This window comes from Xiphias gladius, chromosome 23, assembly GCF_016859285.1.
Source record: "Xiphias gladius isolate SHS-SW01 ecotype Sanya breed wild chromosome 23, ASM1685928v1, whole genome shotgun sequence".
NCBI classification, from domain to species: domain Eukaryota; kingdom Metazoa; phylum Chordata; class Actinopteri; order Istiophoriformes; family Xiphiidae; genus Xiphias; species Xiphias gladius.
Window position 1 is genome coordinate 5,766,528 of NC_053422.1, and position 25,565 is coordinate 5,792,092.

General features: G+C 38.9%; 1 protein-coding gene across 9 annotated transcripts in view; it reads left to right on the forward strand.

The window, feature by feature from the left end:
- LOC120785007 (LIM and calponin homology domains-containing protein 1-like) overlaps positions 1–25,565 on the forward strand; it is a 97,464-nt gene that overhangs the window by 18,125 nt on the left and 53,774 nt on the right. For 8 of the 9 annotated variants that reach the window (XM_040119236.1, XM_040119235.1, XM_040119238.1 and 5 more), the window contains 2 exons: positions 19,648–19,718; positions 22,861–22,930. The exons of the other annotated variant lie outside the window; for it this stretch is intronic. In XM_040119236.1, the coding sequence (XP_039975170.1) occupies positions 19,648–19,718; positions 22,861–22,930 (141 nt within the window). The remainder of the gene's footprint in view (positions 1–19,647; positions 19,719–22,860; positions 22,931–25,565) is intronic. 9 annotated transcript variants of the gene reach the window in all.

The window sequence follows — 25,565 nt, forward strand, 5'->3', positions numbered from 1 at the left end:
GACTAATCTACCCAGCTGCACCTCCCTCTTTTTCAGAGGTGAGCACGACAGCTCCCCTGGGTGGCATGAATCCAACTTTGACATTATCATTAAAGGGGCACAGGAAGCTTATCTGCATGTATTACTGTGGCCTTTGACCTTTGACCTTTTGCCTCTACTAAAAAACAGCAAATGGTGATGTACTTTATGTCACCTGTCTGGGTCCATTATGTCTGTTGGTTTGCTTTTTACAAATTCAGTTGTTCATTGATATTTAGCAAATATGATGGATGATACCAAAATTTGTAGCCACAGTAACCTCAGTTACTAGTTAGTATGATATTTTTATTTGAGACTACAGGAAGGCATGGTATTGTTTATAACCTTAAAAAGGAGCCAAGGTAGCTTCTGACCAAAAACTAGTCTGACTGCTGTTATTTGGCGCTGATTATCAGCCCAAGTCATTCCCTTTCCAAACCCACAGAACCTAGCCAAGCCCGGCAGTAATTTATGGGCCAGATCCCGCTTTCTGTTGGTCATCCTTTGGCCAAAAATGGGAAAGTGCAGAGTGTACACACTCAGACATAGCCAGGATAACTGGACTGGCCACTTGAGACAAGAGGAACTAGTGAGATCCCCTTAGTTGGAACTAAAACCTCTCTGATCTCTGGTGCATAAATTGAGACACCATGCCATTCTTCAGGGCCGACACATGATATACTACAGTCTGGAGAAAGAGACACTTTTTTTTTTTTTTTTTTTTTTTTTAAATTTGAAAATTGTCAGCCTACCCTTACTATGGTTGCTATCACGTTCCCCATCCTAACATGTACTGTAATCCACAGCTGAAAGCTAGAAGTTCATGACCCTTCTTTGGGGGTTGTTGAAAGACTTTCATGGAATTCACTTATCTTGAGTTGAAGTAGACAAGACAGATTGGGGGATCACAAAAACAACTCCTAGAATGTGCTAGACATCACAAATTGACAACTAAGAATATCCAAGGGGGATTTTTTCTTTAAACTTTCTCAGCTGTTGTAGGCATTGTATTTAGCTGTGAATAACGTTACCAGCTAAATGCAATCAATGTGGTGAACAGAATGAGTAAATCAAAATCTTACCCTACCTTTGGTTTAGTCTGATTGATCCAGTCTGACTCACTTTTGAGGGGAGGTTCAAACAAAACGCAATCACTAATTCTACATTTCCTTGTTTTAAACAAATTGATGCGTAAGATCGTATCTGTAAACGTATCTTTCTGCAGTCGTTTACCTAGTGTGCAGACCAACCACATTCAAAGGTACTTTTAACATAATATTTATTTTCACATTGTGCACTCACTCAGCAATAGACTGTTAATGTTCTCAGTGATATAATCAGTTATTCAAACAGCTGCTAAGAAACTTATGCAATGTGAGCAAATCCTAAGCTTCAGTTGGTGACAACCCCTCTTGATTTTAGGCATTATAGCTGTTGTGAAACTATTCAGACTTTGCAAGCTAAACTCAAAAAAAAAAAAAAAAATTCTCTCTTCAGTTTTTAATTCCAACACTAATGTTGATCCTACTGCCTATACTGATCAGGCACCAGTCCATCCCAGATTGCTTACAGTTTTTGCAGCTGTGCAAGTGTATGTGTAGGCATTATGAGTAATACAAGTAAGTGCCACTATGTAAATAAGTGTAGGCTATTGGTTTTCATGATCTTATTTAATTTTAGCACGTGAACATTTTTATGGTTTAGCTCACAATCACACAGCGCACTGTTCTTTGGTCTTTAGTCCTGCTTTTCATCACATGGAATATTAGAAGACATAACTTTAGCCTCTGCACAGTACTTTGGAATCCCCTGTGCAGTGTTTCTGAGGCCAATACTGATATAAATTAACTCATATAAGTAATATCAACTTCACCTTGGAGGGACTAAGCATTAAATATGTGATACAGTAACCCAAACTCTTTATCTCAGCTTGGCATGCTCAGTCATTATCTAATCCGTACCTTTGTAATTGAATCATGTGTAGCGGAGCTGGTCAGCATTTACATGGTATGACTGTGATGCCCAAAAGAAAGAATTGGGTTGTGTGGCCATTCTGACCTACATATGTTTAAGTAAATATTTTTTAAAGCTGAATTATCTTGACGTGTACACTATAGACATTGTTTAATAATATTACGTCAACAACAGAATTTTGACATATGGGAAAAAAATGTTACCAAATACCTTTCATGCATCTCTTTTATGGGGATGTGAGAAGACTTTTGTGGCATTGTAATCATTCTACACTACCTATCACTATTGCTTCCCTGCTGCACCTTCTGTTATTCTGTTCTCTGTGGAAGATACTGTATCGGTCCCAGGATTCTTTCTTAAATCCCCTAAACCCCTGGGGAGGGGCACAATGGCAGGATTTCTGTGCATTTGGGCTAAGGAAAGCCTGGCTCCAGTGCTTCCTTTTCCTAATGGGAGCTCACTGCTAACGTGGACTGACAGACGTCCATGTTCCCAGGGGTGACAGAGGGGCTTAGCTTTGGGAAATGGTCGGGGAACAGGGATTTCATTACCTTCCAAATACAGATTTACGAATTAAGTTCTAAATGTGGGATAGAGGAAGCATTTCCGAGCTTTGAAATCATTAAAGGCCTGTCTAACATGCTCACTTATCCTGTAGTGTCCTCCAGTGACAGCGTCAGTCAAAGAGAATCCACTTGCAATTACACATCTTAAGTTGGCTAACTCATTTTTTTTGCATTATGGCTATGGTTTAGTATTGTGAATACAGAATATGCATGTAAGAATACAATTCAGACTTTTGGACTTGGTTCACCTGCGTAATTTAAATTAAAGTGTCACAAAAACCACTAATTCATGTCTGTCGTGTCTAAAATACAGTTTGATATGATTTGGTTCATAAGCAGATTGAACTATTGATAGTACATTTTGGCTTTTAAAGTATGTTATTTAAAAACTTGGAAATGTTTTTGTAAATTTGGTAAATTTTAAAAAAACAAATAAACATATAAATATATAATATAAAATCTCACATATTTCTGAACACTGAACCATAACTACCCAGTGTGTATGTATTTTGGGAATGCTAGTAGCCTGTTATATTGAAAGCGTGATGGAAACCAAGATGTAATTGAATCAGTGTTGAGTTGCTTCTCAAGTGGATTCTTCATCATGATTACACCACTGGCAAAAGAGTGTTTCAAACGTCCAACACTTGTGATAGCAGAAGCCATTGTAAACATGCTGATTAAACCCCATTGTGCTCCAGTGTTGACACAGTATGTCAGTGAAGCTCCTGGTTATTTCAGCCTTGATGAGGACAAAGCTTTGTGATGAGGAGAGGAGGGCATGTCTGAACGTGTACACAACGGAGGACAGAATCTTATCATGTTGAAAGTTTAGAAGGGTTTTTGTTTGTGTTGGCTGGCTCACAGGGTCCCTCTCTTAAAATGACAGCATGAAGATGAATCTACTTCTTATCGGCTTTCTTGTATTTACTAAGATCTACAGTCTGTTGCCTGGATACTATACTGAGCATAGTGCACTCCATAGCCACACTCTGCCAAATTTTGTGTTGCTCAGTCTACAAGAAAATAACACTTCACTTTAAAAAATCACTTAGTGAGAACTCTTTGCTTGAAGCTCCAGCAACGTTTCTATGGGATTAATGTTAGCTGGGACATCCAGCGATTTAGTATAATTGCAGCAATTGCCAGCGATACTAATCTGGTACCTGCCATAATTGGGTGAAGATTGCAGTCTCATGACAATACTCATGACAATACTAATCCCAAATCAAATCCCCAGTAACACAAATTGTAATTTGACCTTGGAGTGATTTCTGTACTCAGAAAAGCCGAGGAATGTGTTGCTTAGTTGCTTTCATAATTTATGATGTGTGGTAATTCACAATTTAAATGAAGTACCTTCATCTTGCCAGCCACATGCAAGTAGGACTTGTGATTTCTTTCTGTAGTACCAGTATCCCAAATTTGCCAAATAATTGCTCCAGTATTTTCAGCGGATATTGCAGGCTTGTCTATGAGGTGAAGTTTAAATGACCCGTTCTGCTCAATAAAAGCACTTTTAAAACCTGGCTGATCTAATGCTGGCATCAAGATGTCCATCCCATCAGGTCAAGACCAGGGCGTCTACCTGTCTGTCTGTCTGGCAGTGGCTCCCAGTCTGGCCGTTGGCTGGATGTTGTCCGTGGCCTCATGGAAACTGTAGCAGGCAGGATATTGGAGACTAGTGGAGGCCCCTGGAAAAGCCCTGCTGCTTAGGAAGCTTAGCTCAGAGGGCTGGTGTTGACACGGAGGCTCTTTGTTTCTGATCGTGCAAAGCTGTGGGGGGTTGTCACTAAAATCCTGTTAGGTATGAGATGTATGTTAAGGTATTGCTCTGATCTGTGTTGGTTGGTTAATGTGTAAAATCAGAAACCACCAGAGTTTAGATGTTTTTGATCTTTAGACACACACAGGGGCCTTAGTTGTTGGAAGGGCTGTCTTATAGGTCAAGGTCACATCTTTGATCCATGCCACAGACAGTAGGTGTCCATTTTAAGACACTTGTCCTTGTGTGTTTTATCAACTCAACCCCTACCAGTTCCCACAGAGTTACCCTCTTCCTTAATTTTGAAAGTTCCCATCACATTTATTTTCATGGAAGAGAAAATTATGTCTCTTCTATTTATTTTTAAACTTTGTGCTTTCCCTTTTTTGTGTACTCATTCACACTTTCACTTCCTTTGTCTAATTTCGCTAAACTGAAAAAGTGTGTGAAGTGAGCTGGGTTAGTAGAATGGGGATTTGTAACCGCAAACCCAGGGTAATGGTTAAATTGAAGAGGCGGCATTTGTACCACGGTGGGGAGTTCAGAGGACCCTGGAGTGTGTACAGAGTAGAAAGGTTGGAAGGTTCATTCCCCCTCACACCCCTTAGAGTCAGTGTGGGGCGACACAATGAAAGCCCTGTGTGTCACAAACCAAAATGGTCTCCCTCTTCCTCTAAAGGGACATTGTTGGTGGGATCAGACCATTTCCCTTCCACCCCATTCCTTTTTCAGCAGCTTTTTGACTGGCGGCAGATCTGCACTACAGAGAGAGCAGAGGGTTATCAAAACTTTAAAGGTTCAATCCGTGATTAAGCTGTACATTATACGAAGTAGTCACATCGCCACCAAAATGAAAAGGACTGGGACCTTCTGTCACATTTATCACACTGACAGGCCTTTTAATACATGCAGACAACTATTAAATCTTAAGTTATTAATGTTTTTCTTAGGCTGTTAAATATTTGTTTACTTCAGTGATGGCTCTAGCACAGCAGTAAACTAGGTCTAATTTTCAGCTGTAGTCATTTAAAAACAAATTAAAAGATAGTTTTACATCTATAAAAAGTTAATAAAAAGTTATGAATATAGATATATTTAAAATTTATAGTGGCAGAAATCAAAGATTGGGCCTAAACGTAATGTAAGACAATGATATAATAGACTATACAGTATATTCCTTTTTCTTTAAAAATGTTTCGTGTGAAGAAAGACAATTTTTTGCACTTTGGTGGCATAAAATGGCAGCTGTAAGCGAACATGTGAACCAGTTTTTTTTTTTCCTCCAACACCTGTACTGTACAGTTGAGGAACTAATTGACAGTCAATGTACAGATATCAGACATCACTTCACTGCAAAGAGCTCACCCATTCCTCTCAGCCTAGCCACTATGTTCAATACTAAATGAAACTACTATGAGACAAGATGAGTTTAGCTCTCTTTAGATGGAGTACTTGCATACTGCTTTTGAAGAAACTCTTTAGTGGTTAGACAAGAATTTTGGTCCCTCTTTAAATACATTATTTTCCAGCAACTTATATCTCACCCCAGAAGTAATTTAGATGAATATGCTTAGTCTCAGCATCTTGTGTGGTAGTTAGGATATATAGGATATACTTTTTTTTTTTTTTTGATTTTTACTGATAAGAGAGTTGCATTTTTATATAAACAATCCCTCCAAGTGCAGCTGGAGCCATGTTTTGTTCCAGAGTCGTAGCTTCATGCAGTATTCCAAGGTGTCAGCCTTAGGATTGACCTATTTCAAACCATAGATATTGCATTGGCAAAGTAAAGTCTTTCCAAGACTCATTCTTGATCAGCCAAGTGCTGATCTGGACCAGTACCAAGCTTTATCTTAAAATTTTGTGTACTCACTGCTCTGTAAGGTGCTTTGGAGAAAGGGAACTGCTGAATCACATATACTGTTCATAAGTAATTACTGTATGTTGTGTCACTATTGGTTTTATAGTTTTCATTTTCAAAAGCTAAATTGTCATGGTAAATTACACGCCTACTGTATAATCACACAAGTCTCTGGATCTGGTATTGTATTGGCTTATGAATAGCATCAAGTGTGACTTGAACTATTTCCACCCCACTCCTATTTATACACACTCACATGAATGCAGATTTATGAAATGGTAAACGACTTGGCAGACAAATGTCACAACTGTCAGCAACACCTTGCTGCTGAATCAGGATAGTGTAATAATTTTCAACCCGCGTTTCAGCGCGCACCCTGTTTCATGAGAATCGAGTCAAAGTTTCCCTCGTTCTTCTTAGCACAGGTCCCTTCTGTCTATTTTATTCACGACAGCTGCCAAGATATCCTCAGTCTAAATACTCCTTCCTTTCCCTGTTATGTGGACTCAAGGCCCTACAAAGCTTGGTAGAGAACCGGGGGAGAACAGCATCGGAGGGAATGGGGGTGGAAGTGAGTAGCATCAATGGGGGCCAGGAGTGGGGTTAATCCACAACCCAAACATTGTTCCATCATCTAATCAGGGTGGAAATGGGGCAGACTGGCAGGAATACTAACATTTAGCTCAGGGCTAGGCCATTTTAGTTGCAGGAAATTTGGCTTGTTTAATCAGAGGGACTTATCGAGTCGAGGGGAATGGTAGGCATAAGGAAGGGAACCAGGGGACAGAATTCAGCTCTTAGGAAAACAAGTTTTGAAGAAAGCAGTCTCCTCTGTCTGAACGCCAGCTGTACGGTTTGAATGTAGAGACCATTGTATGTGACATGACTTTGAAGGCTGGTGTTTGTCAGCAAAGTCAGAAACTACATTTTATTATTGAACTTTTAAAAATTTGAACATTTTCTGCACTACTTTGGGGGCTTCCGGCAGCCCATCCTGTTCTTATTCACAGCTAAGTATACAATTGCACTGGGCAAGCATGAGTAGAAATGGCATTGTCTGGTATGTGAATGGCTGCAGTGTGGGAGTGTGTGGCACGCTTGCTAAGCTGTTTTAGCCTCATTGAGTGATAATCACGGCCACAACGTGATAGATTCATAAAGAAAACCTCTGATGCTTTGGATTAGGCTTGAATTTCTTGGAATAATTTCAGCAGCATCTTATGAATATAAAATCTCTTATATTCCTCCTCTCTCACTTTTGCAAAGAAATAGCATGCTTAATTTTAGAGGTTTATCCAAAATATTAAAACAGGGAGAGAAATTCTATTTTTCTATATATAGTTCCTGTCTGCTTGGGGAATTGCCGTCTGCAATGATCCGGAACCACTGCTTCAGTTTAGAGGTCTTGTTGGCAGCAGAAGAAACCTGTCTGTGAAAACATGGACCAGAACATGAACAGGGTCAGAGCTGTTAATCAGTGCGGGCAGGTGGGAGTTTTTCTTGGGAGAGATGAATGTTTCCAGTAAGTGACAACAGCTATAAGCGTAAAATGCTAGTTAATCAAAATGCCGGTTAATAACAAATGTTATTTTGTCATCCAAGCATTCAAGTTAATACCTACCGTAAAAGTTGTGGTATGTTATGAGAGTACGACTTATTTCTGTAAGTTTATTTGATCTATAGATGAAACGACTCTTGACTGCTTGAAAGTCCTTCCGCCTGCACTCAACACATATCTCCAAAATAAAAAGCCAGATAAATGTAAAGACTGGAATGGCAAACAATTCATGGATGAAAATCAGAAAAAAGGTTCTTTTCTCAAGCAGAAGTATAGGTTTATATGGGTATAGGTCTTTTAAAGCTGTGGAAACCCAACTGCATGATATAAGATGTACTGTACCTGAATGTAAATGTTTAGTGCAGCGTTCCTCATTCCCTAAAAAATTGTTTTCCGATACACACTTGCTCTTTACCTTGTCAACATCATGACATATAGATCCACATCCCTGTTGTTGAGGAGCTATGCAGTGACCAGTCTCTGCTCTCCTGGTGTTTGAAATCTCTCAGCTCAAATGTCTTCTCCATGAAGATGGCTTAGAGTGCAATTCTTTACTTCTTTGCTTCACTCAGAAAACTAATATTCCCTATGGTCCTGAGTGTTAAGTTTTCATAAATCTGTGGAGCCGTCATTTTTCCACCTGCAGAGATATCACCTTGAAATCGTAGCTCTTGCTTTAGCGTTGAATACTGTATCCTTTTTTTTTCCCTTTTCTTCTTCTTTTTTTTTTTTTAAAGTGAGGATGTTGAACAGAAGAATGTGTAGACAATAATATACAGCTTGACTTGAAACGGCTATGCTTTATTCTGGAGACAATTGAAGGTTGACCTTCTTTTTTAGTTTCAAGCATCCTCAAACGATGAGTTTATGAGAACACTGGCGTAAGCACTTTCAACTTTTCATCTTTCATGGGAAAGGAAGCAGAGAACAAGAACTGCTTCTGTAGCCAAACCTAGAAATCTAATAAGGCCAAAGATTGTTGTGAACCACTGAAATGTAACTAAGAACAAAAGTTTGGTCCTCGATGGAATCCCAAAGGAACTCTGGTGCTTAAAATTTTTATTTTCTATATATGTTTTATACATTGCATTACATACTTTATGGAAGTTCCCTCCTATATTTATTTAAAAAAAAGCCTCCCTCTGCTTATTTAATGATTTTGTCTTTCTCCTGGTTTTGCAAATGATTGGTGATACAGTGCACACTGTTAGCTCCTTAGAAAATTGATTCATAGACGATAACATTAACTTGCAACATTGGTCACAATGGCCTTACACAGTCAGAGCTATTAAAGGGATAGCTACCGCTGAAGAAAGGGTATTGGTTGAGAAATCTTTATCATCTCATTGTGTATATATATATATATAGCCGAGACTGCCATCATCATGTGTAACAGAAGATGCAGCATCTTTGGTCGGCTCTGATGCCAAGATGAAATGCAGATGTTGGTAGAGGCAACCAATATCCTTAACACCGGTCTCAGTTTCACTTTTAAGGTATAATAAGGTATAATACTTTGTTAAAATTCTACTCATTGTACTGTTTAAGAATATAGCTGGCTGTTAATGTCATGAAAGTTGGATGTTTAAATTTGTATTTTTCCCGGACTGTAACAGTGCACAAAAAAAGTTTTACTTTGTTTAAACATCACAGATCATGGTTCCCAATTGACATTGTTTTTTGCTCCCTTTGGCATCCACTGACACTATGTATTTAAAGTTTGATTGATGCCAGTAAGAGTAAGAATGCACCTTTTGTGATGAGCCGTTCAAAGATGATTCCCAACATACTTGGAATAACCTGTCACTAGCAAATTAGCAGTAGCTTGTTCGTTAACCTCCATTACTGAAAGAGACAAAGAAACAAATGTTCAAAGAGAGCAGAGTTGTAATTTGACCTTTGAACTTGTGTGTCATTGCAGCATTGTTAATAGTGATGTGTGACATGGCTCACTTCTCTCTTGAGAAGTGTTTGATTCGGGACTCTGTTTAAGTGAGAGGCTAAAGCTGAGCCAAGTCTGGAAAACTTCTTGCACTCCAACTTCCGCCGTTGCCTTTGGGAATTACTGTCACATAGTGTTTAGTTGAATATAACAGCTTGTGCGTGCGTGCGTGCGTGCGTGCGTGCGTGTGTGTCTCTGCAGATTTCCATCCAATCATGAGGAAGTGTCACACTGTTTTGTTTAAAGGCATGTATGTCTTTAGGGTTTGATAAGAAGAAGTGGTTGGTATTAACATTTTGTTTTTATATTCAGTTTATCTCGATCGATGTTATGACTGCATCAATATCTTCTCAAGAAGAGAACATAGATTTTATCAGTAGTGGGATGTAACGGCACTACGACAGGCTAGCCGGCACTTATGTCAGTGTACTTTAAAAACACCCTCGAGGAGACAACATAAGGGCAGCTTTCATCTTCAAAGCTGTCAGGTTTCATGTGGTGCTCTGGCTTTGGGTGAGAGGGTCACTTTCTGTTCACTGAAAAGACAAACCCAAATTTTCCTGCCTATTTACTGTACTGTAGTTGTGAAAAAGGTGGTGTACTTTGTGATATGATGTGTTGTGTTTTATATTCTTTTATTTCTGTAGTGTTAGTCTGGAAAACAAAATGCTCAAGGTAATTGACTTGATTAGGCTTAAGTTATAAACTCAAAAATAGCTGCATCTACCATTCATAAGAATCTGATTAGATATTTAGTGAGATGATTGATAATAGTCCTGACAGAAACAAGAGAGAGACTGTTTTTCAAAGATGTCCAGCAAATGTTCAAAAGGGTTTATAAAGGAATGTAAACACTACCAGAACTTCAACTTTGAGGTAGTATAATCAGTTACAAACACTGCTACAAAGCTGTGTCATATTAGGCTGCATGACAATTGGCTTCATCTGTCACCTTTAAATTAGGTCTGGCAGTCAGCATTTTGATGTGTACGTGTCTAAGCAACACGAGACATAACAGCTCGAAGCGATCACATCATCTTTGCCTAGTTGCAGCATGTACTGGTGAAAGTTACTGCAGAATAATTGTGTCATGGAGAGTCTTAATAATCATAACATCGTATGCAGTACAACTTGCACTTTAAAAAGGAAAACCGTAGACCCACCTTAGTAGCAGTGTTTGCAGTGTTTGTTTTAATTCAAAAGTTAGTTATTTTTCACGTTTAATTTTGGTATCAATTTTATATTGAGCATATGAGTGTATATTTACTTTATATATTTTTTCCGTTTGTGTTAAAACAGTGATATGTTTTTCATGCATTAAATAAAGGTCCATGATGACATGTAGTAAAATCCGGCCACATATGGACCAAACTTCTAGGTGGTCTCCAGATTTACAGTGTGAACACAAACAGCAGATGGGCATTCATTCAGAGCTCAATCAGTTTATCTTGACAGACAGTGGGCCCGTCTCTACATTGAAAAAAGCTCCAGTTTTGAAGAAATGTGCTTGTGCAGCCTGATGCAGCTGACAGACAAGTGGTCCCTTGGCTGCTGTATATGTTTCCAATTTAGCATGATAGTGACAGTAATTTTAAATTATTTAAAATTTTTCTGCGATTTACAATATGCTGAGTTGGCCGTATTGTTGTATTTAAATATTTATTTGGACCACTTCTGTCCTGAAGGAAGAAATTGTCCTTTTATTTGCGGTCAACTAAACAGCAGCAAACTTGATTGGAAAATAGGGAGCTTTTATCAGAATCTAAATCTAAGTGTTCTGTACTATGATCAGAAAAAACAAAGAGAAATGTCTTTTTTGCATGAAATTGGACATACGGCAAGGGATGCTTTGGTGTTTCTGGTTGTGGTATCTATCTTCAGTTGTTAGTGAAACTATTCTGTAACCAGAGGGTAAGTAATTTAACCTCTACAGCTCTCCATCATCATCCTCAGTAAGAGACTGAACTACCTGCCTTTTTATAATGAATACAGTAGGGCTGAAACTGATGATTATTTTAACTTTCGATGAATCTTTCAAATATTTTTCAGTTTTATTTCTAATTAGTCAGTTAATCGCTTGGTCCCAAAAACCAATAAAGCCATAAGGGATGTCATCAGATGTCTTGTTTTGTTTGAACACTTAAAAACCAAAAGGTATTCAGTTTACTATAACGTAAGACATGGAAAACTAGAAAATTATCAAATTGGAGGACCTAAAATCCATCAAATATTTATCATTTTTGCTTAAAAATACCTTAAAGATTATTTGATAATCAAAATAGTTGCAGATTAATTTTTTCTCTCAAGGGACTAATTGATTAATTGACTAGTCATTGCAGCTCTAGAATAAAGTATAAGCTTCTCCCAGTGAGTGTCAGTTGAAAGTTACAGTCCAACATGTAAATATACTGTAGGTTCTGCTCAGATGAAACCAGTGCGTCTTGCTGAGTGGGAGCAGTACATGACTAATCGGGGATTGTGTAAGGTTTCCCACGCCAGATGACTCTCACAGGATCCACTGTGTGCCTGGGAACATTTGTGCTTTTCTGAGTAAATGAGAGCACAAAAAGTAGCAAGAGTGTTTGTGTTTTTAATACATAAAAATCGGTGAGGAATTTGGAAAGGCGTCGAGCTGGAGTCAAGCCCTCTTCACATTATTCAGTGTGTTAAGACATTGAAAGCAGTATACTTGAAGATGTTGTACAAACTTGTATGCAGTATAAACCCTGACAAACAATCCGGTAGCGTTCCCTTAAATGTTGTTTCTGCAAACAAAGTAAAATTACACTTCTGTTTAACTGATTCGGCTCAGAGGGATTTTTCTCCACTCTTGATCAGCACACTTATTTATGTGTTATGTCTTTCTTTCCCTTTTATTGTGCTCTCCATGACTACAAATCAGCGTAATTCATTGCTGCTGTCTACAGCGTGTGGTTGGCAAATGTGATTGGTAGACTTATAGTAATCCAATACAAAGGTCTTACATAACATTCTGTCCCACACATAATTTTTTCTTATATTGACTTCTTGTTAGAAAATGAAATGACAGTTTTGTATCTGAATGTTTTTTGAATTAATGTTTGGTCTTTTATTCTGACAGAGGTCATTATTCTTGTTCTTTGAGTTGGTTTTTCAAGATGTTAGCCATTGCAGGTTTTAGTCTGTGAGATATGGTTATCTATCACAACAGATGGAGTCTAAATTGTCTGCTGTCATCAAATCAGCCTATAAATATACCCCACAGAAACCGTGGTCCAGCTCTGGGATAGGACGTTTTGGTCCACTGCTGATTCCACGGTATAATACCATGCCAATTATGGCATATTAAATGTCATTACCTGTGATGATCCCTGTTTCTGAATACTCTTTTGTTCATTGTCTCTTGCCTGGGCATCAACGTTGGTGTGGTTCCAGCTTGGCTCAACTGGGGGGGGGGTGTCAGCCTCCTGTAAACACATGCTGCATTCTGACATTAAATTTCTGTGGTAATGTGTAGATAGGCATGTAGGGGGGTAAGTGAGTGAATGCTTTTTGTACGTGTGGTCCTGTTGGGGCCCATTAATCTTTGTGTTTGTGTCAGTTAATAAATGCTAGTCAGAGTTCACTTACATCTCGATGTAATGTGCATGATCATCTCTCTGGCTCTTGCTACAGTATATACTGTATACCCTATTGTATCTGCTGGCGTCACTGCCTCCAGATCAGTCAGACATGGTGAATGGTTGGATCTACAACTGATTGCGGTGATTTAGTGGTGATCTGCCATGCAGGCTTGAGAAGCATGATCCAGTACTATCCCAAATCTTATAAAACCTCTGCCAACTCAGGGAAACCTCATGGTGCATGCTAAAATTAGGAAAAGGAGGAAAAAGAAACACAAGCTATTCTGTTTTCCAGGCCCACATTTGCCCCAGATGCCTGAAGTACCTCTGTTTGCTCTCTGGATAGGAGAGTTTATAACAGCCTTTGTATCTCACTGTTCGACTGAAAAAAATGTCTTTCAGGAAATCCCTAATTTTATGTGCTGTGTTTTTTTTTCATATTTTGTTGCTAACCTATAATGTAACATGCTGTGTGATATTGTCTATATTATCTTTTCTTCATTTTCTGTTGATCATGTGTAGGTAAACACTCGCAGATTGCCTTGCTCAGGGCCACTTCAGTGAGATGGAAAATTAATTTTATGTTGGGCTGCAACCAAAGATGACTTTCATTATTGAAAAATGCGCAGAGTAGTTTCTGGATTAATCATTTGATCTCTTAAGTCACAATTTCCCAATGTACAAGGGGACGCCTTCAGATTGTTTAATATAAACAAAAGTTCAAAAATTACAGAGGTTTTTAGAGGTTTTTCAGGCTGGGGACACTTTTTGCCAAATTATCTTAAAAACATAATAAGCTGACTAGTATAAATGCTCTCAACCACTACAGCTCCCCATTCCCCTTTCCCTCCCTTGGTCCATCCCAGCATGCCAGCACACCAAGCACAGAACAAACAGTCCATAGTCACAATAGAGGATCCCCGCAGTGGTGGCAGCGGTGGCAGCTGGTGAAAGGGTCTGGATGATTGATCGTAGTCAGATACCGCTCCTGACCTTTGGCTGAACTTGTTGAAACTCCATGAGTCAAGGGGACCCTCAGCCAGAGGCCCCCCCCCCCCCCCCCCATATGAAGAGTCAGATGTTACCAATTTCAGTACTTGTATTTGTCTTTGGACATTTCTTTTTTCATCAAATCGTATTTCTCATATAGCCAAAAGTAAGATTTCCATCTTTTTATGATGCTAAAAAGTTTGCGGTTGACTAAGTGTTTCTGTGCCAGAGCCGTGTTTTGCCTTGTCTGGAATCAGTTGATTTAAGTTCTGCAATACTGAACAAATTGAGTGGTTGTATTGTTCAGTCTCTTGCTTGGAAAAGAGACTAGACTGCACAAATTATGCTTAAGCAGTATTGATTGCCTCCATTTCTCCTGCTCATGTCATAAATTTTGTATTAATGAATGGCCATTTTGCACACTGTTGTTTTTGTACTTTTCATCAGAACCAGAAGCATTTACAGATTAAACTCTCTTGCCAAATTGAATTGATGAGATTAGTGGCTGTAGGCCAGAAGACGTGTTTACATGTGTTCTTGAACTTGGACGCATGGCGTTGGATTCAGTCAGGATTATGGAACACCCTAAGACAACATCTTGTAAAGTATTTGACTACAAAGGAGGCGTGTCTATAGAGCAGGGGTGTGAAGCAAACCTGTAGGTTGAGAGCACATGTCTCTGTTTACGTTTGGCAGCCTTTGAGCTAACAGCTGTCAACTCTTTAACAGTCCGGTCGTACTTGGCCTCGGGGCCGTGAAGTAAGTAGTGTTTTACTTCCCCCACGTCACAGAAACCAGCCTGTCTGCAAACCTTGAATTATTAGTTGTTAATTTGGGACAGGTAGCTATTCAATGCAGGGCCTCTGAGATTACTGCAGCAATGCAGATCTGTTTTCATTGGATGGACCTCAGAGTGGACGGATTGCATTAAGTTAGTTCAGACAAAGAATAAAGCTCTTGATTGCACGCTCTTGAAAGCTCATGATTTTACTTGAGTCTCTTCTCATCACGTTGATGATTTATCTCTCAAAAAATGAGAGCAATGTCTCCTGGAATTTTTCAAGCTAAAACTTCATCGGGTTTTCCATTTTAGAATTCATCAAGGAAAAAATAGATTCACATACTACTGCTGCCTCAGGTAAACAGGATTTGGCAAAAAGGTATATCTGCTTCTGCAAAGTTCATTCATGCATTTCTAAACCAACGGAGACTTCCTTTCTCTGTGGATACCAAAGAGATAGTTATGGCTGCTTGAAGCCATGAGAAGGAATTTAGTCTTGACATGAAGGGTTTCCTAGGGGAGGGAAGTGAAAAGGAGGGAAAAAAGCCATCCAGTATTGTTGGATTGTTTGTGAAACAATGCAGGTGACTTTCCACTGAAAACAACAAAGGCAACACATTCCTCTTTTTAATTGAGTCCACTCATATATCCCTACAGTGGTTTGAAAACACATTCAGAGCCAGAATTTTCCAGCATGTGTAGGAAGCACTTTTCCATTGAGGCATTTGTTTAACTTAATTTAAAAGCTTTTTTTCTATTCTACCAGCAGCATCACATTTATCTTGAACTCTTTTTTACCCTAGTGTTTCTATACAGGTATTTGTATAATAGTAATACATTAGTCTGGGTGGTCTTCTGTTGGTATTTTATTACTTCTTTTACTGGATCTAATGCCTATGATGTTCATGGGATTTCTGATTTAGTGTTTAATGGCCACCTCATAAGACTTTATGCTTTTCTGTATACCATACCCTTAACCTACAATAAACATCACTTCTTTCTATGCAAAAGTCATCTGCCACCTCAACCACGTATATCATTGTAGCTGTAACTTCCTGCTGTTACTCACACGGTTTTACTATTCAGCAGGGTAATATACCCTCCCCAAATGCCAAACCCACCAGCCAATCAGCGTCCTGATGAAAAGGCAACAGTGAGCACTGGAGGGTCTGGTTAAATTAACTTTATTGCAGTTTAGTATGGCCCATGCATGTGTTTTACCCTTCCTCACAAAATTTTTGAGTAGAAAAACATTTTACGGTTTTATGTGTTATTCAAATGTGCGTTATCTCAAACTGAGCATTCCCTCTGGCCAGACAGGATTTTCACGTGCTCTTCAGCTCAGGATGACACTTATGGGAGCAACAGATGTACATGAATCACGGTCCTCAGCAGCTCTGCGATCACCGCCAGAGAGAAGCAAGATAATGTGAAAACTGAATCCCTGCCATTTTCTACTGTTCATACTATGTCACTGTCAGAAGAGAAATGTGTAATTTATGTGAATATGCATGCACCCAAAAGGACAAAATATTAATTGAGTTAACGTTTGAGACTTTGGTATTCAGCTGGAGGTTTGAGCCCCCCAGAGGTCAGGGAAATGAAATTTTGGATTTCTTGGATGTGGAAAAATGTTTCAAATACATGCACAAATTTTAATGTCTCATCATTTCTTTTCTTATGAAATTATGACCAGTTTCTGTGTTTCCAATTGCAATGTAATAATACCACCTGTATAAAAACGTCTAAGATTCATTTAATTGTATAAGGATATTTTTCAGAAGAGTTAGTTTTTCATTTTATAATAATGCAGAGTGACATTTTTGTCTGTTTTCCCTCTTTTGCTGCAGTTGTGGCACTCGTGTCTGCTCTGAAACTGTACACCAATCTTTGTAAAGGTGATGACACTGTAATCTCAATTTGTAAAGTTGGTGTGACCCTATAATCTCCCTGTGCGTTCACACACATTGACAATGTTAGTGAAGAGCTGACCTAGTTGTTATAGAGGCTGTTCTGTAACTTGAAGCACACAAGTTGAACCCCTGCATTTTCCTCTCAGCGATTTTGTGTTTGTGAGAAAGACATCACATCTGACCATATTTGTTGTATGATGAGGGTTTCTGTATAACAGTGTCTGCTGAATGTCAAAGACGTTAAAGGTCATCCAGTTTTAGCAAGCACAGTACCAATATCCATCAGACACATTTAATAAGGAGCTCCTAAATCAAGGTCAGTCTGCTCAGTTGCAGATTTTTTTAAGCTCCAGATATAAAAGTATCTAGGCCATTGAATCTTTACAGAGATCAGACCATGAAATGTTACTCTCTCATGAAGAAAACCAGGTAATGCTGCTTTCTAATGTACTAAACCTGGGATTGCTGCATAAAATGTGGAAATGTTATTGAGTAATAGTTGGATCCACAGTCTGCTGTCATCTAGTTACATAGTTGCAGACAGAAGACGTCACTTTTTTATTTATTATTATTATTAAGTTATTTCTCTTCGGCAGATCTGGAGACAATTAATCATATTGATTAAGTTAAACCTCACTGGGCAGAGCCAAAGAACTTTTTCTGGCCAAGTAACTTTAGACTGAAGCTCAGTGGAAAAGGCAGGAGGATAAGAGAGGAGGAAGATAATTGCCATTAATCCTACTGCTCTCGCTGTTAACCGATAAATTGCGCTCTAGCGACATTAGGCTGCCTGTGTTAAATAGTCTGCGTAAAACTTTTAAGATTAGACTTTTAAGATTAGCTCTGCTAGCCTATAGATTTTGGAAATTTGGGGAAAATATGCCTATTTTCTTTCTTGCCTAGAGTTAGATGCACAGTAAATATTTAGCTGGAGCCAGTGACCATGTATCTTAGCAGAAAGGCTAAAAACGAGGGAAACGGCTAACAAAATCCACCTAACAGAACCTCTTAAACTGACTCCATCCAGCCAAGACACAGTCTATCACATAACCCCTGTTAATGATGTTTTTTATTCTTTGTTTTTTGTGCAGATTACCAAACAAGATATACTGTAGCTTGTTAATTAATGAGCTTTAGAGGTGCTGGTGGGGAGATTTTTGTTACCTTTGGACGGATGTCAGAGACTGATGCAATTTTTTTGTTTTTTTTTTTTTTTTTATTATTATGTTGGCAGCTTTTCCTCTTTGCCATTGACGATTGACACATAGCTGTCCCTGCCCATTGATGTTTATTCAACAAATATTATGTCTTCCTCCGTATCAAGTCAACATACTGTTTGTACTGTGAAGCAGACTTTGAGGTCTCACACTCAGGCTTCACTCATCGCTTTTGTGCTGTCAACACCAGGCACACAATGCCCTGTTCACAAGTGCTGCCGCAGTAGGGAATGGTGGCAGTGAATAGCTAAATGTCAGCATACAGGGGAAGTCTGTGCCACTTTCGTTTCTCTGTTTGTCTATCTTTATCTGGCTCTGTGTCTGTCCAACTCCCAAACACCAAACATGTCCCTCACTGCGCCCCCCAGCAGCAGAAATGAGGCCTACTGTTGGCCTACATGCTGACATACAGCAGTCCATTTCTTTTCTAACAGGTCCAGGCTCCGTGACGAGCCAAGAAGCTGACAAAAACGCACAGCCGGCCCAGACACCCTACATCTCTGCACTTTTTTCCACAGCTGTGCAAATAAATGTAAAAGAAACTCTCAGGAAATTTAATCTTGTAATTGTTTTGGCTTCCAAACCGACACCAAAGAGGTCCCTCCTTTCTATGGTCAAATGCCTGCTAGTGTTTTTGTGAACAAATGGATTTTAAGTGGGCTCGGTCACAAAAGTCTTGCAAAATCAGATATTTTTGAGTGGAAGGCAGTTATTTCACCGTTGGTGTTCGTTTTTGCACTTGAAGTTTGTGTGTGTTCATGTGGGGCTTGAAATGTATAACTGAGATTTCCTTTTCACTTTCATAAGTGAAGGTGAAAGGTTAACACTTAAGCTGAAGCTTGAACACCAGGAGCAGAAAACAGCAATTAGGATTCATTTTGCCTCATAAAATTGTGCTGCAACTGAACCTTGCACTTTTTTGGCACATGTTCAGGTATGCTGCCCAAGGGTTTTGAGCGCTTAAATGACTTGCAGCTAAAAATACACATCTACATTTTTTTGTAATATTTGTGTAAGAACGAAAACACATACCTGATGATGCAATGTAGTCATGCAAATACATGCAAACAGGCAGCAGCTTCTCCTCAGAGGGTCTGAGCAACTATTACGCGATAAATCCCCTGTCACCACACATTAGCCCGCAAGAGCCATTTGGTCAGGATGATTGTGGCTTATGTCAAGCTTGTTAGTGTTTAGCGCTGTTAACCAGAGAAGGACTTGATATACGGCCGACAGCTCTTTGTGCTCCTCTCCATACCACTCCCAGGATTTACCGTGAAGGAAAGACGTGAAAGGAGTGTTGATTAAGGTTGTTATACTTGTTTTTTGGTTCCCCAGTGGAGTTTGCGTGTCTAGACTTTAGATTTAGAAACTGAAACGATATTTTGATGTTCTGTTTTTGACCTCAGTCACTCTCACTGTTATATTTTGTTAACGCATTCCTTTTGTTCTCTCTATAGGCTGTGACAGGAAGATGTTTTGGTGACAAAGATTTCAGAGGAGGTTTGGAGAACGGCATACTGCTATGCGAGTAAGTTCTAACTACACCTTTATTTTTATGACTCTCTTTAGTATATAAATTTTTCATTGGCTGTCTCTTAAGCTTTCATCTTTGTTGTTCTTATTCTCTTGAAGGAAATGATGTTTTTTTGTACTGTAATTTTGAAATACAGCTTCTTTTAATTTACTTATGTTTTTATTTTATTTGAGGCATTGAGATGATACTGTTTTCCATAGTGAGTTAAAATGAATACAACAGTAAAGGAAGATTCCGGACCTTCACATAGGTGTGCAAGGGTCAGAATCATAATATTCAGGTCGAGTGAGCACTCACAAATTTTCTTCCTGCATTTTACTTGTATTAAATAAATGGCAGGTGCCCATTTAAATACAGTCGGTATCGGGCTCTGCCTTTTCAGCTTGTATGTGTTTCAGTATCATAATATCCTGACAGTTCATAGGAAGTTGAAAGAAGAAAACAAAGACAATCATGTGAACCTAGAATAACGACACATAATTCAAAGTTAGAAGAACATTAAAAATCAAACAAGTTTTCCTTTCATATGGGCATTGTTCGTCTGCAGCACTGTGGGTCATTGATCAGACACTGGCGTACTGTTGAATTGTCGTACAGTGTGACACTTGATTTCTTGTCCTCCCATTCATAATGAGCTGAGGTGATGGAATGAGACTGAAAACACACACAGAAACTTGCACTTTCTCTCTTCTGCATTCCTCTGTGCCAAGTTCAGTTACACAAGCCCAGTGTTTACACTGTCTTTATCGTGCATACAAACATCAGGACCAATTTAACAGTATCGCGACTGGTTTTGGAGTTTCTGGAATATCATGGAACTTCTGGAGGTACTGTTTTACTCCGATCACAATCACAAATAATTGTGATTTCTGAATGTATTCTAAATTATTTCTAAACTCACTCATTTATAAATAAGTATGTGATTGTGGAACTTCTATATTTTCGTGCTTTTTTTGTTCTTTGCCAATCACATCCCTAATAAACCAATATTAACAGGCTTTATGTTGGGGAGGAGATCCAGTTTAGATATGAAAAGTCATGGAAATTAACATGAGGGGCATTGTGGGAATAATCACCAAGAATAATTCATTAATTGTTTAGTCAGTCAATCTTCAGAAAATGAATTGCCAACGGTTCTGATAAACAGTTAATTATTTAATCGTTTGTCATTGGCATTTAAGATTTGCTGCTTTTTGCTCTTTTTCTATTAGTGTAAATAAAATTTATTTGGATTTTGGACTTGGTCGGACAAAAAAGACATTCGAAGATGTCCCTTTGGGTCCTAGAAACTTTTGATGGACATTTTTTGCTGTGCAGCCTTATCTGCCCTATCACCAGCCATAATCAGCATAATAGAAACTAAAAATCTCCCAGAGAGCTGAGACCTTTACAGCCAAAAAAAAAAGATTTTTTTTTTTTTTTTTTTTTTAAATAATAGCAAGTGTTTAGGAAATGATTTTCCTCCCTGTCCTAACACCATGCAATTGTTTAGTCAAGTAATGCACTAAATGGTATCCAAGCAGCAGAGGAGAGAACAGATTGGGATCTCTGTGTTGACCTCACTAATTCCACCAGTGAAACACTCTCCAAGCTCTTCCTCTTTTTCCTAATGCACAAGGTGTCCGGAAACATCTTTGTCCCCGTACATACTCATAAAATGTTGTATTTACGTAGTAGATTTGTTTTGGTTGTGTCTGTTTTTTGAAATCCAGGAAATCACTCTCATTCTTGTAGTCATTCCCTCTTACTCTGAATGCTGTAACAATTTTAAAATGACATTCCTCAGGGGACACATATGTAAGGACAAAAATAGGACTTTGATGTTATTCTTTGTTACAATGCAGGTTGCACCAACATCAGCAAAAGCTAAGCTGTTACTTAGTTTTCTTGTGATTTGCCAAACTTCTTGTACATATGCCTGTTTCCTTTGGCGTATCTGGCAGTCGACTTTGCGGGAGTCATCTTCGCAAATTTGGAAGTTGTTCCTGACACTTGCGTTTTTCTTCATCTTGCCTAGCGTTGCTGTAACTTAAAAGCCTGTCACATGCGCACGTGTCGCTGTCCCAGTGTCACTGCTGGAAACATTAGATCGGATATTGGATTACTATTTCTTACTTCATGGGCTATTTGGGATTTTTGTTGTAATGCATATATAGCAATAATGATTTTTTTTTTAAAAACAGCATTTGAATACTGATTTGGACATCGATTACCATGGCAACAGTCAATGCTTCGAAGCTTTGAGGCATTCAGCTCAGCCCTATTAATTTCATTCCATGCAATTTTTCAAGAGGGAAAATATTGTCGTCACTGTTGCTCACTCTCCCACCTACACATACTGTGTGTGTAGTGCTGAAAACAGCCTTCTCCCGGAATTGTTGAAAGTTATTCTGGGAAATATAAAGCAGGAAATCTCTAACTGAAGTGAAGTAGACAAGGCAGACGGAGGGAAAAGGTCAGTTACAGCATTGCATTGCAAAATAGCTGCTGGAATGCCGTGAACATCACAGGACCGCTGATATCATGCACGCAAAAGATGAAACTGGAGACAGAGATAGAGGAAGAAAGGGAGAAGAACTCTGAAAGTTCTTATTCACGGCTGAGAAGTAGGCAAAGTTTGTAGGAATGTACGTTAGTTTTCCCAAAAAAAAAGTGATGTGCGCACTGCATTTCTCTGTTTGCAGTGAGGAATGATAGCAGATGGACATACAGTCCACCCTCGACATGTGTAGCTCACTGCAATATTAAGTGTACTGGACCTAGTTAACAGCTCCCTGGGGTTGGAAGGCGCACCAGTGATTCTCCACTCTGATTTAGGATCCGTGTAGTTATTAATCTTCCAGACGCTACTGTGGAACCACGAAAAGTGTTTCTTTCTCCCTTTGTGTTCCCCCTCCTTTCTCTAAAGAGGCATGCACTCGGTTTCATACACTATTTATCTCTTTTGCCTGCAGTTATTTCGCTCTGCTTGTGCTGGGTTTCACCTTTTGCAATGCATCTTTTGACATATTCTTCACAACTTGTAATGTAAACAAGTTAAAGTTAAAGGCTTTATATCTCTGCTTTTTTTTATTTATTTTTTTTTTTAATTCAAATTCAGCTTGTGATGTCTTCTTCCATGTGTGTCTTTTGTTAGGTTGCTGAGCTCCATTAAACCAGGCCTGGTGAAGAAAATTAACAGACTTCCAACACCCATTGCTGGCCTGGTAAGTCCTCTACGCTCTCTCAACCTTTTATACCCGAATTTACAGCTTTTCCACCAAAGCTTAACACTATCCTTTGAACTCTTTGTAACTTGAGATTGTGGCTTTCATACCTTTGCAGCCAATCCGTAGCAGAAAGTTTGCTTAAAGGTTAGCAATCTCGTCATACCCCAGATCTTTATATATGGTTGTTAATGAATGTTTCCATATTACTCTATCAGTGTTTTGGAGTTTAAAATTATTTCAGATTTCTATATTTTTTCAGTCTTGGTCAAAGCAACATCAATGACTTTTATGATGCATTTGCAACTTATGAATGAAAAATATCCATCCAACCTGAACTTGATTGCAGTTAACTGTTTTCTTCTTTGCCGGTGTGGTGTAGGAAGCAAATTCTGGTTACTATTGAACCGCAGTTTCAACCAAGGCAACAACCGGAGACATGCACTGGCAACAATCATGAGACATGCAGATTTAGTGGCTTGGACAGACTTTACATTATAAGCTACCGGGTGTGTTATCAGGGTTTGATTACAGATACCTGCAACTGAAAGATCTGTTTCAGTCCCCACAACCAAGGTGTCTTTCAACAGCTGTTTGTGACACTGCGCCCTTCACGGCTCACTTATTGTACAGTAAGACGGTAAATGCCCCTTCTGTGAAATACTCAACAACACAACATCAACATGAAATATCTGCAGGAGCATATTGTATGTTCCTACATCATTTACTGCCTTTCCATTGTATTTCTTTGATAAAGCAAAATTGGTTAGATAAACTAGAACCATTAAAGTATTTTTTCATTAGATCCGATAGAAACTGCTGCCTGCTCCCAGAACCTGAACTGAATAATGTACATTGTTGTTCAAGAATCTTTAGGAAGTCTGCCTCCTGCTGTGAATGAGAGTCCTTGGAATTCAGGAGACCTGAATGCATTTCAGTAAAGTGCAACACAGTAGCGCCCTTTCATGATAACTTAAGACCTTCCTGTTCTGGAAGAAGTGGCCTTTCAGGAACAACATGTAAACAGAGGCACAGTGAAAGTTGATTGTATTGGAGCTCACGCTAAATGCACTTTCATCTCTCCTTCCTGATACTCTCTATTTTATTACCTAGTGTTGTCTTAAAATTTGTTCACGTTAAAATTTCCTTTAATATTTTTTGGTATTCGGGTGATAATCTTGTTGAGTGTAGATGCCACACCAGGTCGAAGTGCAAAATACACATAACAAAAAGTAAAGGTCGTGAATAAAACTGTGAATTTAGTTATTGATGCACCAATTTGATAAGCTGGAATGGTTTAATCATCAATACTGACCTCAGTAAGTGGATCAGGTAACTGGAATTCTTTGATTCGCTTCTGTCTTGCATTAATTGCCATAAGGGGCTGCTGACTCAGTTTTCAGCTCCAAAGCTAGGGTTGGGCCTGTGTAAAAATTTTCAAACCGGTTTGATATGAAGCCAAACACTAGGCCGGACCAGTATACCAAATTTTTTTTAACACTAGGTGTTGCACATGACCTGGAATAAAAATTCGGAATATAACCAGACTGCCCATGATATTATATACTCCAGTCCACTTGGTGGTGGTAATGTACCTCTAAACTGGTTTGCCTACTGCCGATAAATACAGTTAAGAAGAAGAGGGAGCAGAGAGTAAAGCGGCGCCGCAATCAGCACGACAACTGAGTGACACATCCTGTTTTTATTTCTGACAACACCCATTCAACTTAACTTATCATCTTCTAAACATGAAAATAAAGAATGAAATAAGACCTTGGCCTAGTGCAAATTGAGAAAGGGCATGCACATTATAGGTATTACCAGCTTTTGCTATGACTTTTTCCCTGCAGTGTTTGCACGTTTCCTCGTCTACATTTTTCGGCTCACCTTGTCGGCTTCAAATCCATAATGTTGTCATATTGGCGCAGTTTTAGTTTTCTTTGTAAGTCTGCCATGTCTTCTCGTCATCACCCCAAAAAACACATTAATTTTCTGGTAAAAAAGACGCAATGTGCGCCGTCTTCATCTTCCTCCTCCTACTGAAATTTGATCTTCTTCATGTTGCCAGCCTCGGCCCAGCAGTAAAATGCGCGTGGCTTGTTAGTCCATTTATAAACAAACATAATATTATGTTAATCACGTTCTCATATTGCTTATTACTAATGCAATACAAGTTGGATTTAGCGCTGTGACGCCGTTGCCACAGGTTGCTGATGTAGGCTGCTTTTTAATTTGCCAGAACCCGTCATAATGACAAATGTCGGTTCAGCAAGTTCGCACAAAATCAAATTGGTTTAAGCCCCTACACCGGACCGGACAGGCAAAGCCAGAAATCGATTCAGTCCTTTGCCTCTTATTAGCTTAAAAATGATCCCAGTGATTTCCACACCATGAGCAGTGACAGATTTTAAACTTGTGAAAAAGAGAGCTCTGGTGTCGGATCAGTACTTGATATCCATAGATACCCTGAATTAAAGTATTGGAATTGGTATTCAGAGAGAAAAAGTTGGATCAGTGCCTAAATTTAGTATTAAAAATTATACATATTGTATCTGCCAGTGTATGGGTCTGTGTAACTGATATGTTACCTAACCTTATTCTGAGATTTGTTGCTCTAAAATTCACTTCTCGGCAT